The 19,100-nt window shown below is 41.4% G+C and overlaps 1 protein-coding gene across 1 annotated transcript in view; it reads left to right on the forward strand.

Moving 5' to 3' along the window:
- Nucleotides 1-2,699: 2,699 nt before the first annotated feature.
- Nucleotides 2,700-19,100, forward strand: part of LOC111865670 (ionotropic receptor 25a) — a 36,260-nt gene continuing 19,859 nt past the window's right edge. The window contains exons 1-9 of the mRNA XM_023853866.2: nt 2,700-2,753; nt 4,171-4,289; nt 4,758-4,910; nt 6,402-6,561; nt 7,120-7,262; nt 8,560-8,783; nt 10,806-10,987; nt 13,893-14,001; nt 16,467-16,694. Coding sequence (XP_023709634.1) covers nt 4,202-4,289; nt 4,758-4,910; nt 6,402-6,561; nt 7,120-7,262; nt 8,560-8,783; nt 10,806-10,987; nt 13,893-14,001; nt 16,467-16,694 — 1,287 coding nt within the window. The 5' untranslated portion in view covers nt 2,700-2,753; nt 4,171-4,201. The remainder of the gene's footprint in view (nt 2,754-4,170; nt 4,290-4,757; nt 4,911-6,401; nt 6,562-7,119; nt 7,263-8,559; nt 8,784-10,805; nt 10,988-13,892; nt 14,002-16,466; nt 16,695-19,100) is intronic.

A 19,100-nucleotide genomic window follows, 5' to 3' on the forward strand; every position in this document is an offset into this window, starting at 1 on the left:
TTGATGGGCTCTTGTGGCGGGCTTTTAGTTCCATAAAAGAGGAATACGACTAACAGCGACCATCAGCTTGTCAAGAAAGGCTGTGCTCCGTGAATTCAAGGACGCTGCTAGTATCTTAGATTACGAGTATATAGCTTCGAATGATAAGGCGATTTTTAATGAAAAATGAATTACAAAGGCCTTTTGTTTTAAAGGTTGTGGAAGGAAGACATTGCGGCCAGGTTTGAGGTACTATCCATAAATTTGTCTAAAAAGACCGGAGGAAATTAACACAAATCCTTGGTCAGGATAGTCGGTACCTCGTCCGAGATTCGAACCTATTACCCCCGAAAATCGTTACAGCATGAGCCAACTTTTTTTTTTTAATTCGCTTAGTGGAGCGTGGAGTCCAACTGGGTCCACTCAGCACGGCGACTACTGATTGGCCTATTGTAGGCTGCCCCGGGTGATTATGATGATGGAGAATTTGGTGGAATGAAGAGTGGCAGGGGAAACCGAAGTACTTGGAGAAAACCTGCCCCAGCGCCACTTTGTCCACCACAAATCCCACTTGACCAGATCCGGGATCGAACACGGGCCGCCGCGGTGGGAAGCCAGCGACTAACCGCTTGAGCTACGGCGCGGCCTATAAGCCAACTTACTCGGTTGCTCCTTGGAGCTCGTCTCCATGATATGAAGTTCTCACGCAGGTGACTAGAAGAATGATTTCACTATGGCGCTGGAGGCAGAACGTTCCTTTCAAACGGCTGTAATGATTTGCCATATCACATCGCATAAGAGAATAATTTGCTTATCATTCGGTCCTCCCCGAAGTTATAAAAGGGAGACACGTAATTGATTCATTCATTCGGCATTCGTAATTTATTCGTAAATCAGAACCAAATCATTCACAGTAGAAGACAAGTCATAGTCCAGCAGAATGGAGCGGGTCTCAAGCAGTCATTAATTTTACGCTCTCGTAATTGATTGTAATCAAGTGTGGATGTAAAACAGGGCGTCAATAAATTCAGTCCTCCAATCCAGAGCCCGTCATTATTAGTCACGAAACTCCGGACATGTGATAGTACGAAATCAGTATATGCACCCGGTCATATCCATTCACAACAAACAAACAAAGATTCTTTCAGAAAACACGAGATTAGCTACGGTATTCTTAAGCGAGAAAGAAACAAACAGAGAATTATATGCATTGATATCACTGGTGAATGTGAGACCAATATATGCGCCCTTCATGCATGCAAAGGTAAAACGATGGAGGCAAACTTGTCACTGCTTAAGCACCACGCCGTGAAGGCATACAAGGGAGTGGAGTTATAGCTCCACGCATTCGTATCCTCGGTACTAGCTGGAAGTGAGTAGTTAGCTTCACGTTCCAGCCTCTATCCCTCGGGAGAAATCCCCGAGTGCCTATTGGACAAGAGGATGGGCGAGACGTATAACCGGTTTGGAAGCAGTGGAGAAAGAAATATCATCTTCCTCTGCCGAGAATGGAACCACGACTCCGCGGTTGTCCAGTCCACGGTCTAGCCACTATACCGACTGAGGCATCGAGACTGCATAGAAACAAAATCTGTACATGCAAACGCATGATGTGTTTATACCAGAACTGTGTACACTGAATAATAATAGTAAACATTATCTGTATTGAAAAGGCTGGAATTCTGTAGTAACTAGTGCAGTCGTTACGTACTTGTACTTACTTCCAAAAACAAAGGTATTTTTAAGCCTACCTGAAATCTGATAATACGTGATTGACCATATTTAAATAAAATATCCCTTTACTATCTATTTTGTGTGAAGATATGTGCCTACTAAGAACACAAATTTTAATTACCATATTAAAATTATAGAATTATAGTGCTGAATAATCTCCGAGCAATACAATGTATTTAGAATTCATTGTATCAGTTGAAGGTAGTCAGTTCTGACCTAAATTTGTCTGCACACCTCCCTGCGTTTTATGAAACCCGAAGATTCATTATCGTGTCCGAAAAAGCCCTCTACTTGTGTCATGCAGCTATTATTTCATTTTAGATAGTAATTTTATTGCTTCAAATACGCATAACTCTACAGAGGCACCTCCTCTTAGCGCCGAGGTAAGATACGCGTACGAATGCGTGGAGGGTTATCCCCATGTCCCACGTACCCCTTGCCTCAATATTGAATGGAGTGAGTGTTCAGTTATAGGCTTCACCAGGCTTTAGCCCTATGAAAAAGAGCTCCCCTGCATGCTGGATAGGAGGACGTAAGGGCTTCATATCCGCTCCGGATGAACATGATGGCATATGTACGTGTAGAAGTCCGACTGTCCCTACCGAAAATCTAAACCCTCCCGTCCAGTTCGTGTCCAGTTACTCGTTATGGTGGCTTTGTAACTTTTTCAAAAACAAACATACATTTCTTGCATAGACATAAAATAATTTTGAAAGATCACTTCTCGATCAGAACGTTGTTCAACTTGAATTATCCTTGTTCAATGTAGAAGAAGTATTGGTCATTTAGGCCCTACAGAAATAGAGAAATCGATCTGCAGTGATATTTGAATGGGTACAATCGATATTATATAGAGTTCAGGTTGTGGCTGACAGTCGTATATACTACTTGTTTTGCTGGTCATCTCCCTGGCAACCTGAGCTATGGACAAACAAACCGAAGAGGCACGTAACAACGGACACAGGAAGGTCATCAGCTATTGGTCGCTTGAGGGCGCTCCATTGCTGACGTGGATGTACCCCAGGAAAGCGACGCTTGCAGTAAGTACACATTTTTTATGTTTGAAAGTTTTCCAAAATATTAGCCAGCGGTAGCCCGGCGATTAACATGTCATTACGTGTTCATATATCCTGGGTTCGAATCCGAGTTGGACTCACATGGCAATAATTGGATTTCTTGCATTTGAAATATATTACTCTTGCCGCCACCATAATTTCAGTTACTTAAGGTTATCATGAAATCTGCATTAATATTTCCGTTAATGGAGAACCGAGTTCATTAAGGAAACTTCAATTCCATTGTCTTACAGCAACATGAAAATTCTGAAATCTGTTTCAGTATGGCCAAAAGATCCGAGTGTTTTCGTAGGCGACAATCCTTGTGAAAAGTAAATAATGGTGGAGTCATGTCCGTGTGCACTTCTCCATGTTTCCCCTCTCAAGCAGCTGAAGAATATCGACAAAATTTGGTAATGGAGATCCGCAGAGCTTAAGGCGAAATCTAAATTTCACATTTAAGCCCGATCTGCCCAATATAACCCCTAATTCAGCATCAGACAAAAAACTGTCTAAAACAAAGTATTAATAAAAATTTAATAGACCATACGTAGTATTAAATAAAGGTAAAAGCTATCCCTGTAACAGGTCATGGAGGCCCATAGAGTTGTGAGAGGTCGAGGCTCCCACATTTTCTATATAGTTGGCTCACAGATGGCGGTGAGGTTGTCAGCCTTACGCCCCGGTCACCCTTAACCACCAGGAATATTCTTGGTACTCATTTCTGTTAGAGGCTGAGTCGACTCCAGGGCCATAATGCGGTTGGATGGATTAGGTAAATTGAAAAAATCCACTTCATTAGGATCCGATCCCGTGACCGTCTGGCTTGTAGCATAGTGCCTGAACCAACTACGCTACCGCGTGCCCCTACGTAATATTAAATATAGATCTTAATTACCATATATAATATATATTTTGGAGATGTTATGTATTTAAAAAATAATAATTAGTAAATCTGTCCGGTGAAATTCTGTGCTGTTTGTTAATTTTGCTAATAATAAGCATTAGCAGAGCTGCTGATTATCTCATTCTAACAATATATTTATAACTGGAATCAAAGAATAAGACCAAAGAGGGAAACAAAATCTCAAGGAGTACTCTTGGAATTTCATGCACTTCGGGTTCGAGTATATTTTACGATCTTATTTTTCTCAGTGAAATTCATGGCTTACGCTTCGTCCAAAGCACCTCCTCCTCAGTCTCACTTTATGACTCTATAACAAAGTATAGCCTTTGTAATTGGAACCGTGTCGGTAAATAACCTAAGAATCAATCAATAGGTCTGTACGTTGAATTATGAAGGAGAAGCTGCTCGCGGTAGGTTTTATGAGTCCTTTGTGAACGTGTGAGTGCACAGAAATCGAAGAGGGTAAAAAATAAATATTTCTATTTCTTTTGTCAGGATTTTCGGTGAAGCAGGGAGTATAGTAAAGATGGAGCGAATCAGTCCTCTGGTTACTCTCTTCTTCCTCGTCACTCTGGATAACTCTCCGCTTGCGGCAAATACGCCCATCAATATTTGTGAGTACAACTCTGTACAATGGCATCTGGAAGCAGGCGTTCCACTTAACCTCACAATAACTTATGCACTTGAGTAATCGGAGCAAACAAGGTGATGTGATATCCTGCTAGCCAATATACACGTATATATATAAACATTGGAGCATATGAAGAAAACATGTCTCAAATGCCTGCTAACCTCACAATATACATTATACAATTTTAAGGAAAGCAAGAGTCACGATTTTCTCCCAAAAGCTGAAGTCTGTTTAATACTTTGATCAAGATTATTTCTCATATAACAGGACCAAATAATTCTGTTCTTTTCTCCAGCTTTGAAAAGTTTCCCCTCTATGCTCTAAGCTTTCGCTATAACCTCCCATTTTTCTATATATCCATAGTCTTACATTTTAGCTGCAGTATATTTTTTATTCCTTCTCTATTCCAGGCCCATAAATGATTAACTACATATTTTTTATTCATTTGCAGTGTTTCTAAATGAGGAGCGAAATGTCATAGGAGATGAGGCATTTAAAGTTGCCTTGGATTACGTAAAAAAGAATTCAAATCTAGGAGTAGAGATCGGTGAAATTATTACCGCAGTAGGGAACACAACTGATGCTCAAGCGTTCCTGACATCTGGTAAGAATGTGAATATACATACATATACCAGCTTTCTTCTAAGTTCATACTTGACAAATCTGTGTCATACAGAATATACTCTGGAATCACAGGCTTCCCACTCGGGGTTTTAAATGAATGTCCCTTGATTTTATCATCTCACATATTTATATAAAAATGACAATTTAATTTTCCAGATTTTTATATCGACATGGACCCTTGAAGAACTAGTCTCTGTCCATAAATACTTGTGATACACTCGCAGAACGCCAGGACAAGCATGTCAGAGGTTCACTGTGAACAATTAGTATAATATCTTTGTTTATTTCATTGGCTATTTTCTAATATTCCTTAAGTTCGATTAAAATGTGACTATAGAGGATGCTTAGTTTACAATCGTATTTAATTTGTTCTTCATGGATCATTAACAGTAGATAATATAATGCACAAAATCACCGCCGGCACTTTTACAATTCACTAAATTTACATGGGAGTAATGAAAATAAAATAATGAAAATCTTCCATATTGAATTTAAGTTAAATATATGGTATGTTTACGGAATACACAGAAAAATTCGTTCATGTTCTTACGTAAACCAAGCTTTATTATGGTTCAATGTGACTGAAAATTGGATTTGCGGGACAATTGTTATTGAATGTCTCCTACATCGTATTTCAAGAAAATCTCTCCAAAAATTCAGGCACTGATATTAATCATATACAGACAGAAGGACAGATATGATTTCCATACAGATATGATTTCCATACAAGGAATTCTGTTACTTTCTTGAGAAAGCTTAATGATTTGTTGCAACACAGATTCTGTTACGAAACATTTCTGGGGCTACACAATTCAGTTTGCGGAATGAATTTATTTCACGGAGCTGAGATAACAAGGTGACTATGCCACAAGCATGGCTAATCGAGGTTCGATTCACGTTTGAACAGGAGATTTTTCTCTTCTCCATAGCTTCTAAACTGGCTCAAGGTCCCACACAGCCGCTGGATACCGAGGGCTCTATCCTCTGGTATAAAGCCATCGATGCGAAAACGTGACCGCTCACTTCCATCTAGATAGAGCTGCGGTTAAGTATGCATGGGGCTATACCGATCTTCACCATTTATCTTAGCCTGGCGCTTAATCAACTTTACTTCTTACCTTTTATTATTTCAAACTTCTCTCTCTTGAACAAATATAAATCACTTACAAAGCAACAGAGCTGTAGAATTACGTAGTGCATATTCTCTCAGACCAATGCTCCTCCTCTTGACGTAATTATTAGCATTCTTTCTTCATAATGAGAGGCACCCGATTTGAAAATCGATGGTCGAACTAGCTGTATCTTGCTTCTCTTTAGTCTCTCCAGGAACATGCCGGAGTAACATCTCATAACAGATCAGACTAGATACGTACTTCCGCTCCCAGTTCATAATCATCAGTTCTCTTCAGGTTGAGCGTCGTATAAACTCCTCAGTTGATGTACTGTTGTAACTTCATGTTCGGGGTTGCAGTGTGCAGTGTATATGACGCAGCTATCAAGGCAGACAAGCGCCCGCACGTGGTGCTGGACTTTACCATGAGTGGCGTACCGTCCGAGACAGCGAAATCCGTAACGGCGGCCCTTGCATTGCCCACGGTCAGCACCTCTTTTGGTCAAGAAGGAGACCTCAGGTGACGCAGCTGATGCAATGCAATATAGCTTACTCAAGATAGAGCTGGCCTAGCCGAAATGCATGTTCTTTGCCCTGACATTTTCTTAAAATAAAGTGTAATTATACGAGTATTTTTTTCTTATTGCTAGTGGGGTGGGACTAAGTCCCTTGTACTGCGGCCACTTCTGGTCTATTGTACCAGCCCCAGATGATAGGTGAGGGTGATTGTGGATCAATTGGTGGAATGAAGATTGGCAGGGGAAACTAAAGTACTCGGAGAAAACCTGCCCCAGTGCCACTTTGTCCACCACAAATCCCACTTGACCAGACCCGCGATCGAACCCGGGCCGCCGCTGTGGGAAGCCAGCGACTATAGTACAACGAGTAACTGTATTATGTATAAAAATAAGTAAATAACTAAGTCACTTTCTTAATTGTGATTGTTCTTGCTGTAAGTAAGTAAATGTACCAAATATGTTTACTAGTGTCTACACAAATGTTGCAATCCCAAATACATAATGCAGGAAGAATGAATTACTAATAACATGTATTTTCAATCGCGCAACTTACATTGCAGACAGTGGCGATCACTGGAAGAGGCAGAGAAGAGCTATTTGATACAAATCATGCCGCCAGCAGACATTATACCAGAGATAATTCGCAGTATCGTTATATTTCAAAATATCACGAATGCTGGCATACTTTTCGACGACTCTATAGGTGAGACTGCCTTTTTAATTATACAGATATCATTATCACTATAACATTTCAGACCCATCCTCAGAAACACGTACCTCCAAACGTGGTGCATAAACTATGTTAATAATGAACAGGTTATGTTTTCCCTTAAACAAATACATTAACCTGAAAGAGTGTATGATATACACAGAAGCACTCCGCGTTCTTAACATCGTCATGTGGCTGGAGTGAGTGGTGTCCTCACAATCTGGTTACCTTAAACGAAAGTGAGGGAAACCAGGGAACCTACAGGAGAAAAGACTTGACGGAACCCAGAAGCGATCTCGTGGTGGCAAGAAAAAGAAGAAACTCCGCCACCAAGAGTCGATACCTCGTCATCCAGTCACATTGCATGATCAATTATAACGTATTTTGAAATTATTTATTGTGTACCTACGAGGAAGAGTAAGTAAATTAGTTACAAATGGATATAAAACGTAAAATATCTGATATTCGAAGCTGAAAAAGAAACATTTATTTCTCGACATATCCTCCACCAACACTGATATATTTGTCCCATCGCTTTACCAGTGCATCGAAACCCGCAGCACAGAAATTTTTGACTGTTGTCTTAGCCACTTCCGCACCTCCGTTTCAGCCGATCTTCAGGCTAGAAAAATGGAGAGAGCAGGTTCCTTCGAAACGTAGATAAATATCCCAGAAGACAGTAATCTCCATGTTCATATACAAATTATTTCCTTACCGAACATCGCTTTCGTATTGGGAAGTCCGGAGAATCATATCTCGGCCTGGAGACCAGCTATTCTGGACAGGGTTTTCGAAGTTTTCCTCAGTCCGTCTAGTCAAATTTCGGGGTACTACTTCAAATTATTCCACTACAGTTTCTTTCCACATCCTTACCAATTCATTGTTCACTAATCACCCTTTGACCTACGGTTTATTCAAATACGCTGTCAGGATCTCAGATTATAGAGTCGAATAGTAGAAACAGTGAGTTGGAAGTTATGTGGAAGAAATTGGTCGTGGCCTACTATGAGGTACTCTAGCGGCACTTGCCTGAAGACACTGAGGAAAACTATGAACAACCCAGTTGTGATAGTCGGTGCCATGGCAGAGATTCGAAATGGGTACACCCCGAATACAAGACACAAGCAACAATTAACGACATTGTTTCAGTTTCTATGCATTCATCTGTACCACAATTTTCCACTTTATGAACCATTTTTCTTTTTATTAACGATACGTGCTTATGTCACAATTCCGTTCTCTGATTCTTCCGTGATAAAGACTGCGATTTTTGTATCCTTTCTCTCTCTAGTGATGGACCACAAGTACAAGTCGTTGCTGCAAAACATTCCAACCCGCCACATGATTGTAAAGGCGGACCTGAAAGAAGGAAAAGAGCAACTGCAACGACTTCGAGAGCGGGACATTTTCAACTATTTCATTGTTGGGCGCATTTCGACCATCAACAAAGTCCTGGACAGTGCGGAGGAAAACGGATTATTCGAGCGTCAGTTTGCCTGGCATGGGATCACCTCGGTCAGTATAACATTACGCGTGGTCCCTCTTCTGCAGATTATGCGGAAGTAAAAAAAAACTCCGTGACCTGTATTCCGCAAGCGAACTATACCGACAAGGCGACCGCCGCTTGTTGGCGAAATTAGTACCAACTTTTTGCGGATAAAGGGTATCACGTGGTCAGCGTAACGGTTCCCCACGACCGTTAATCTCGGTTCTTTTAGACCGGAGCCGCTATTTCCTTGAAAAAGAACCTTATCCTCACGAGGCTGAGTGAACCCCATTCCAGACCCACTACTTCTCATAGAATCTGGTAGCCCCGGGGATCTAACCCGGGACCTTTGGATCTGTAACCATGAAATCTGACCACTAGACCACAGAGGCGGAAGTATTTGCAAAAAGTACGAGAAACGAAAGCAAATGAAGGAAGTTGTGTTCGTCCGTATGTGAGATTCAGAACTTATACTCTTCTCCAAGTATAATTAGAATGATCAAGTGAAGGAGGATGAGATTGGCAGGACATGTAGCACGCATGGGGTTGAATATGAATGCATATAGGATACTGGCGGGAAAACCAGAAGGAAAGAGGCCACTAGGGAGACCAAGACGTAGGTGGGTGGACAATATTAAAATGGATCTTAGATAGGATGGGATGATATGGATTGGATTGATCTGGCTCAGGATAGTGACCAGTGGAGGGATCTTGTGAACACGGTAATGAACCTTCGGGCTCCATAAAATGCTGGTAATTTCATGAGTGGCTGAACAATTGGCGGCTTCTCAAGAAGGGCTCAGCTGCATGAGTGAGTGAAGAAATATATACCGTATGCGTTGTCATCGACTTCTAACTACATTGTTTGTTACTGGATAGGAGGTTGAAATGTTTTGAGCAGGTTTGTGCAACCGCAGGACCAAAAATTTGAGAAACGCCGCTCTAATTTACTGATTCAGCAGTCGCATTTAGTTTCACATAGTATTTTGCTGTGGGGCTATATTTTGCAAGAGAGAAATACAGGAAATCACAAGAAACATGAAAAGTTTTAGGCACTGAGTACACTTACGCTAAGCAGACGGAGGATATTCCAAGAGAGGATAAAGCTGCAGTTCAGTAATTCCTGAAAATGTGTGTTATTCACGAAATCAACTGCCGACTACACTTGAGGATCGATAAATAATGGACATTGTGGTCAGTACGCAACAAATAAATACGCGGACTGTGTGAAGCACAAGCATTACGGTATATCCATGCTACTGAAGCTAAGTTCATAAAATGACTGTGATGCAATTTCAAGCAGGGAGGAGTTCTTCCTCTTCTGCCCTATCTACATCAGCTTAAGGGCCCACAGAGGTCATATTCAACGTACGGGGAACTCTTCCCCACGAATTTAAGTGGCAGCACCCTGAAGTTTACTACTCACTTTACTACCTACCAAACTGAGAATTCCTGGACATTTATCTCCAATTTCCAATTCGTGTTCATGTGCTTAAACACAGAAATTAGTTAGTTAGTTATTGGAGAGGGTGGGTTTCCGCATGCACTTAGACCTGTATTGGTCCATTGTGCTTCCCTCTGTGATTTCTACCAGTCTCTATCTCCTACCGGTATTGGTGCTTACCATCAGCCCCGCCCAGCCAGCGAGACAGGCTCTACTAGCTGAGAGGTATCTATAATGCTTCCCCCATCTACCAGAGGTATTAGAGACTGCTGTTGGGCGGGAAACGTCCGTAATTTGGCTCAGTGCCCTCCTTTGGAGATATGAGGTTCTTTTACGTGCCGTAAAGCTACGACACGGGACCCACGGCTTAAAGTCCCTCCCGGAGGACTTGTTCCCTGAATTTTTCCGCCTTTAAAAATTCGACGACCTCCGCCGGGTATTTGAACCCGCGTACTACGAGTCATGAGGTGGGAACGTTACCTCTAGACTACGGAGGCCGCTTAAACACAGAAATTACTTTCACGTTCGTTTTATTATTGTCATCATGATTTGACGAAAGATTTATAATTGCTTACTACAAATTTTCCTGTGTATGTTTCTGTTACAGGACAGCAAAGACATCAGTTGCAACTGTGGAAATGCTACAGTGTTTTTCGCAAGACCGAAACCAGACGAACAGTACACTGAGCAATACGTAACACTGAGAGACGAGTACAATCTGAAGAATACGCCAGAGATTACTGCAGCCTTCTACTTCGACGTCGCACTTAAAACATTGCTGGCAACCAAGTGAGTTTATCAATGTTTTCTACCAAGAGCCTAAACGAATATAGTTTTACTGCACACAAGTTAGAATCTTCTGTCACAACTTCTGCCTCGTATTCGAGAGGTTTCTGTTTGAATAAGGTATAACACACGCAGTCACAGGAGCAAGACACAACACAAAACACAATACACACACGAAAGTAGGAAGAATACTCCGATAGAAGAAGATAGGTGTGATTCGCGTATTGAGATACGACATAAGGATGATAAATCCTGAACAATTTTAATATTTTTAATATTTAAAATTTATCAATATATATTTTAGTATAAAGACAACAGGGCATGCAATGAAGTAGTTTGACGTACATCGAAAAGCACCTGAAGATGGCACTTTTGTGCTGAAACATGTAGTGCAAGAGAGAAGAGTAAGGTGAATAAATGTATGCACTGTAAGACGGTTAGAATAAATCACGGACATAAATCAGTGCAACAGGACGCTAAAATATAACAATATAACATTTCTGTTTGAAGTCCAGGTCGGGAACGGTCTGTCTGACTGACTGCTAAATTGCTTCTAGACCTCGCCAGCACAGTGATTTTTGGTTCACATTCCCACAAGACTCATGATCATATTTCACTCTCTGTCTGCTCTGGGAGGTTTCAGATCGCGCCTCATCCGTCCAGACGGTCTAAGTGACTTACTGCTAAATTGTTGCTGGTTCTCGTCAGTACAGTGGTTCATGGTTCCGAGTCCCACAGGACTCATGAGCACATTTTGTTGTCTGACGAGTCTGAAAGCCTTCAGATTGTGCTTAATCTGTCCAGACGGTCTAACCTGAATGGATTTCTCATAACATTTTGCTGCTTGCCTTCTATTCACCATTTAATGAACTGTTCATATCTCAAAGCCCAGTCTCTGAAATGTAGCGTCAATAAAAAGAGATATTGATACAATAGTGTCTACTTTGTTTTGAATACAGAATATTGTTGTGTAGACTGCATACTTTTGTATACATTTTATGTACCTTGTTTATGACACACAGCAGGACGCATAATATTAAGATGCCGTTCATCTTCCTATGAATTCCTTATTCGGCATAAAAAGTGACTCAAAAACGGGGGACCTCTCTTTCTGTTCACATGTTTCAAACCTGAAATTGCTTAATAGGTCTGAACAAAATCTGTAGGCCCTTTTAGTGGTTTAATAAAAATTACTGAACAAATCTGGTTTGGTTAGTATCGGTTCAGTAGCAATCCACACTTCATATGAAACTGAAATTGATTTTCTTCTGTTTCTCAAAACCTCTCATAGATATGTAGGGTCTCTCTGGAATAACAAGTTTGTGTTTCCAATAATTAGCAACATGGATAATAATGCACGAAGAACCACAAATACCTCAAATTGACAATGTCACTCTTGCTCTCTAGATAAAAAACAACACCCATAAAATATTTGAATATAATACGAGGCCATTGTCAATACACCTTATACATATCGTCATATGTTACTGACTAGACACGCGGTTTGTGTCTGTTACTGAATTTACGAGTATTGGACTCGTCGTAAGAACCGGTAACTCTAACAGTTTCATGGACCTTCACAAATCATAGTCTGTTACCTCTTTGAAAGTCGCTAGTCCGTCATGTTACAGTATATACGGAACAAAAGTAGTATTAGTATCGCCTTAAATTAAATTTTATACTGTTCAATTGTAATCGAATTCAGCAACTTCAATAGAAGGAACCTTGTCCGCATGAACTACATGAAGATTTTTCCGCGGGGCGTCGAAAATATGCCTATAACAAAGATGAGCAGACTTTAATCTTAAATAAACAACCTAATAAAATTATGTTGAATTACTAATTGTTTGTTTATCCATCACAGCATAACAACTCAATAACTCAACCGGTTGCAAGCTAACTTTTAACAGAATCGGACATTGAAACGCGGAAAATAGGGGAACCCATAAAAATCAGACGGGAAAACAACAGTGTTCAATATCACGTAGACTGATTCCAAGCAACACAACCGCTTCATATGAAAAGTAAATAGAAAAAAGAACTGAAGCATAGGCAAAGCAATGACCATAAATTACCATTTTTTTCTTATTGCTAGTGGGGTGGGACTAGGTCCCTTGTATTGCGGCCACTTCTGGCCTATTGTACCAGCCCCAGATGATAGGTGAGGGTGATTGTGGAGCAATTGGTGGAATGAAGATTGGCAGGGGAAACCGAAATACTCGGAGAAAACCTGCCCCAGCGCCACTTTGTCCACCACAATTCCGACTTGACCAGACCCGGGATCGAACCTTGGCCACGGCGGTGGGAAGCCAGCGACTAACCGCTTGAGCTATGGCGCGGCCCTAAATTACCACATAATATAATATCATGATTGCAAAAACACACATTAATATCTAACAATACATGATACCTCTAAACACGACGTAATAATATCTTAACTCAGCGTCTAAGTGTATTTTTACGTGTAACTTTAAACCTTTATAATTTATTATTACGTTGTGTATACGTTATACTATTGTATAAACATCTGTAAACATTAGTTAACATAAAGTTTTTAATCTGGTTGAAAGGATATATAGGAGCAATAGTGGTGTTAATTTTGACGAAATGCTGAAAATCTGCTACGTTAGTAATAACTGTAATACTGTGACATATATCCATACAGAATGCAATTCAGTAGTTTAAAAATAAGTTATAAGCTTATATCTGCCTGATGATGGCAGTCGAAACATGTAGCACGATATCATTGAAATCAACAAACTCGTTATACACAGTTAATGTGAACGAGATTTTGAGAGTTGTGTTAAGACGGATAAACAAACAATTAGTGTAAGTTGAAACAACAGGATACGTTCTTTAAAGATTATGTTGAATTAATTAAACGAGATATGTTGAAACTGTCTGATAGGGAAATGATGCAGGGTACTGACTACAGGCAGAAATATGTCACTTGTGAAGATTACAAGGAATCTGACCATTCCACTAGCGACGCTGACTTGCTGACCGCCCTTAAACAGGTAAGTGCGAAACTCTGTCATTCTTACGTACGTGTACGTCGTGGCAATAAAAATCTGTTCCCGATTTCCACGAGAACCAGCTCCTATGAATGAAGGAAGTCGCAAGGAAGAGTAAGATATCTGTTAGTTCATCACGAAGACTGGAGGTTAAAGCAACAACTTCACCAGCTGCCTCCTCTCCTAGATTTTTTCGGGATGGGGGGGGTATGTAGTTTGGAATGAGTCTGCGCCTACTTTCTACTCTGGCCACTAACTGGCCTATTGCTCCAGCCCCGGATGATAAATGATGATGAGTGTGGAGCAGTCGGTTGAATGAGCATCGGCAGGGAAACCGAAGTACTTGGACAAAACCTGCCTCACTGTCATTTTGACCGTCATTAACCCCCACTTGATTTGACCTGGAATCGAACCCGAGGTGGGGAGACGGCGACTAACCGCCTGAGCTACGGCACCACCACAAGCACGTTTCTTACCCTGAGATAGGATCATGAACTTCAAGTGGGTGGAAATGTTAGGATGCTATGTTAGGAAGTGCATTACTTAAGAGAGAAATAAAGGTAATTATTAAATAGTCCACCTAGCAAAACAGAAATATTAGGTTCTTCATATTTGTGATATCTAATCTGCATATGTCAGTAATGGTTTGTGTTGAAGAAGGCAAGACAAGACACAGAATGCGGATGGTGTGCATCAGAGGAATTATATTTGGTGTCTCGAGCACGCGCCAAGAAATTTTCTGTGTCTAGAACTGAGAGCACAGCTCTAAACGCTTTCAGTGTACCAGATTACATTACAGAGAATTAAGTAAACTATTTGGAGGGACATTTACAGGTTAAACCCCCACACCCAGAAATTCCTATGCCAAAATAAATTTCTTTGCTGGAAATATGTGAATTGCCGATGGAACCGACCCTTCTTCTTGCATGGCACCACAGACCAATGGGGTCCAAGGTCTTGCGGAGTAACAAGAATTTTCACACGACTCCCTGGATAGGGAGCCGGCCCGTCACAATGACTGTACCTACACGGGACAACACAGACACAGAAGAATTCAGACATACATGGGATTTGAACCCATGATCATAGTGTTCGCGTGTCGGTATAAGACAGCACCTGTAACAGTCCAAACCTTTTAATGCTCTTTATGGACGCTATGTTCCTCGTTAGCCATTTCAATAGAGTGACTGATTTATTAGGGAGACCCATCCATTAAGAAGTTATAACTTGATTTTCGTATTTAGATAGGAACAACTGCCTTTGTTTTGTTACCTGCAGCTTGGGTGACCGGAAAGGGTCGAGGCAATTATGAAAGGACATGTCCGTAGTTGGCCGAACATGTAAATGTTGTTTTGCTAATAGGGTAGCTGTTATAAAAGTGTCTTCGGAAGGGTCTAATTAGACCCTAAACTAAGAACCGCTTTCACATGTAGGGTTCGGGGTTCAATATCTTTGGATCTCTTTATTCTCAAAGTTAGTAATGTGATTGTCTAGTACTGATGGTATGATAAACTGGCAGTTAAAATCAGCCATTAGGAAACTATTCTTGTCTGGGAGAAAGGCCGTCCGTTCAAATCCAATACAGTGATGAAGTGACGCTCCCGCAGAATAGAGTAGGCAGAAGGCACTTGGCATTTTGAATTCACCAGAGGTAGACGTCATTTACCTGCTCTCTCCAAGTATATCTAAATTTAACAGTCTTAATTTGGTTCGATTAATCTTTGATAATAATAAAAGGGCACATTACTCCCTACTTGCCAATAAGGATACAGTGTTTGCTTCTGAATTAAACAATATTGTGATTAAGCAGAAATAGAGTATTTTATTTCTATCAGTGGACTAGCTTTAAATGTGTAGTCTCCTTGTCGCCCCAGTTATTACCGTGACACAACCCTGAGAAGAGTCAAAAGTGTTCTACCGAAGCGGGCAAATAAATAAACATAAAGATAGATAGGCAACGGTCACGAGAAGTGGTGAACAACGGCTGCGAGAAGTGACAGCCGAAGTGCGGTTGTACACCTTAGACAACGTGGCCACTTTAATCTATGATGCTCGTGTCAGGGGAATCGCTCCTTCAATATTCAGGTAAAAACAAAAGCAGTTAAAACGAAATTCTTAAAAACTTCCCCCTAAATTAAGTTCTACATATCGATATAGCGTGGGGCTACAGGATGGACGGCCAGTTTTCGGTTCCCGATAAGGGAAAGGGATTTTACTTTTCCACAGCACCCAGATCATCTCTTGGGCCCATCCAATGGGTACAGGAGCTCTTTCCCCGGGGGTAAAGCGGCCGGGACGTGAAGCTGACCGATCACTCCCATAAATCGCCGAGGTCACCAATGGTGGAGTATGCCTCTACTCCCCATACGTCTCCGTGGCGTGTTGTTTAATTGATGAAGCCCAGGGATAATTGTACCTATATCTTACGAGTCCCAATGATATGTATATATATATGTGTACTATTCCAGGTTTCTCACCCAGAATCCTACGGCAATTTCACGATTAAAAGCAACGGACAGAGTCTGATGGCCTTCCAGATGGAAGTAAAAACAGTGAACATCCTGAACAGTATTCCTACGAAATTCGTCGATGTGGCCAGTTGGAATGCGAGTTTGACGAATCCTCTGGATGTGACAGACGCCCGAAACATGGTCAAACACTCTGCTGTCACTGTTTACCGGATCGTAACAGTCGTGGTCAGTTACTTTTAAACTTCAGCTACAATTTCTATATTATATTTCTTTCCCAAGCTACTTAATAGCTTCTGCCACCTGTTCTCTTTCAGCTCACGTAAATCATTCTCTACATCATCGGCTATCTCAGTCTGGCCTGCACATTTTACTTCTTTCTACTGCCCTACTTTCAAAACATTTTCATAGCCACCCTTGAATTATTTTATAATCATATAATCCAAACGCTCAGACTTCTTCTAGCATCCACTATTAGTATCAGGGGTTGTATAAAATTCATTTGTATCATAAACTGACTTTGAAGGAGGTGGCAACCTCAAGTTTCTCCCAGTGCTCAACCCACTACTGGGGTCCACTGTGCATCCTGGACCTTTCACGGTCTATTCAGATCCCCGACTGTAAATTTGTTCCAATCTGTCCAGACCGAGGCCCTCGTTCATCGACAAAGTGTCCTTTTATCTCGGACTAATGACAGCGTGGAATCTCAGCTGACCTCAGTCGCTCACTGTCGGGGGCAGGAGATCCCCCACCATTGGTCCCTGGGCCTGCAACCGAGCTCCAGCCGAGATCTCAGCGTCAATGAGTAGAGACTCTCTGTTCCTGCTCCCCTTCTTGCTATTCAGTCCGATTCTTCTGCTTCACAATCAAGTTACTAACCCCCTCAAAAGAATCCTTTGAACATCGCCCTCAGTGGGACCCTCACCGGAACCCCTGAGAGACTGACACAAGACCGACAGTTGAGACCTTCAATGCAGGAATAGCAGAACCAGGGCCCTCTGCAGAAGAAACCCTGATTCAGATCTCCCGACCACAATGGAAACCTCGTCTTCTCTTTGAATGAATGCTGACGGGACATATCTCCAGTCGAGCCCTGCCTTTTACAGACAGGAACAGCCGAGACGCATTTCTGATACCAGTTCACAAAACAGAACTACACCTGAGCCCTCAGTCTCCATGAAAAAGCCCACTTCTTTGGTAGTCTGATTATGCTACCTGATGGTCAGATTACTCACCATCATGAAGAGACCTTTTTCAGTCTCACCCTGAATTGACTTCTTAATAGAATTCTGACTGCCTCTCCACAGTAGTAGAATATCAGAAACCCCAATATGTTCGCCCTTAGATGCAAGGAAGGAATGTTTCTCTTCCTGAGCATCAAATTCTGGTTAACCCCAGCCACCAGGGACAGCAGAGTCCCCATTACTTGTCTCAAATGGACCCACCCACAACCGAGTACCAGCCGAGCCGTCAGCCCCTAGAGAAGAGCGTGTTTACAGCTTCTGCAAGGGAAATCTATTACCGTCCACAGAGCTAAGCATACTGGTGAAGGCCAAGCACAATTAGATGTCGCCTTGTATACAAAGGGCCCCATTCACCACTCTGTTCTCTCAATGTCACGGTTGATCACACTTTAAGTTAGGACAGCACCATCCTTATTCAGGCAGGCCAACCTGCTGCTTCCAAGGACGCCTCATGGAGGCGGTTGTGCTATTTCAATCCCCAACCCACAAACAAAGCTCTCTGAGTCTGTTCTTCACCCTCTTCCCTTGCCTATTGCCGTAATTTCAATTATTTTCTTAACTAGCTTTGTTTGATACAATCTTATGATTCATCCACTCCAAACTTATCATTTTCATATGCGCTGAGAGATCAGAGATTTTATATAATTTTCTCAGTTCGTGATCATTCCGACCCTCCTTGACTTGATCATTCTAATTATAGTTGGAGAAGAGCAGAAGTTATGCATCATACCTCACATAATTTTAACACTGGTTTGCATATTTTAATTTTTTATATTCTGTTCACAGTGCTATTCTTTAGAATATGTTATAACCCACAAAAGAATAAATTAACTGCAAAAATTACCATTTATATATTGTGGCACCTAGAACCATTGCTAGACAAAGACCGCGAAATAAGCAATTATATGACAACCGTTTCTAAGTAGCGGCTCCACAAACAAACATGTTTCCACAGTAACATTTTCATTGCAACAGGGTAACGGTGTTTTCTACGCGGTACGTGCCGAGAAGCTATAAACAGGATCAGTTAACTCTGCAGTTATGAAATAAAACGGCTGCTGGTTTTCACAAGCCGCTCAAATTCGTATCATTTGATGCAAATGGAATTTGGAGGCGGTGGTATGAGCTCAGTAAACGGCTGCAACACTTATGTATAGATGTTGCTCTGCTCTCAGAGACACATCTCAAACCATATGAGAGGTTCTTCATTTCAAATTATCACTTTTATCGGACTGGCCGCTTCCCGGGAAGAAAAGGCATTCCCCATAACCATGTAGACCTACGCTTAATGTGCGATACGTACACTTGACGGAGGCGAAGCGTATTCATAAGAGACAAACTAATCCTCTCGTCAGAGATGTTGTTATATAAGGAATATGACCGCAAGCGT

The sequence above is a fragment of the Cryptotermes secundus genome, unplaced genomic scaffold, assembly GCF_002891405.2.
Source record: "Cryptotermes secundus unplaced genomic scaffold, Csec_1.0 scaffold19, whole genome shotgun sequence".
In the NCBI taxonomy this organism is placed as follows: Eukaryota; Metazoa; Arthropoda; class Insecta; order Blattodea; family Kalotermitidae; genus Cryptotermes; species Cryptotermes secundus.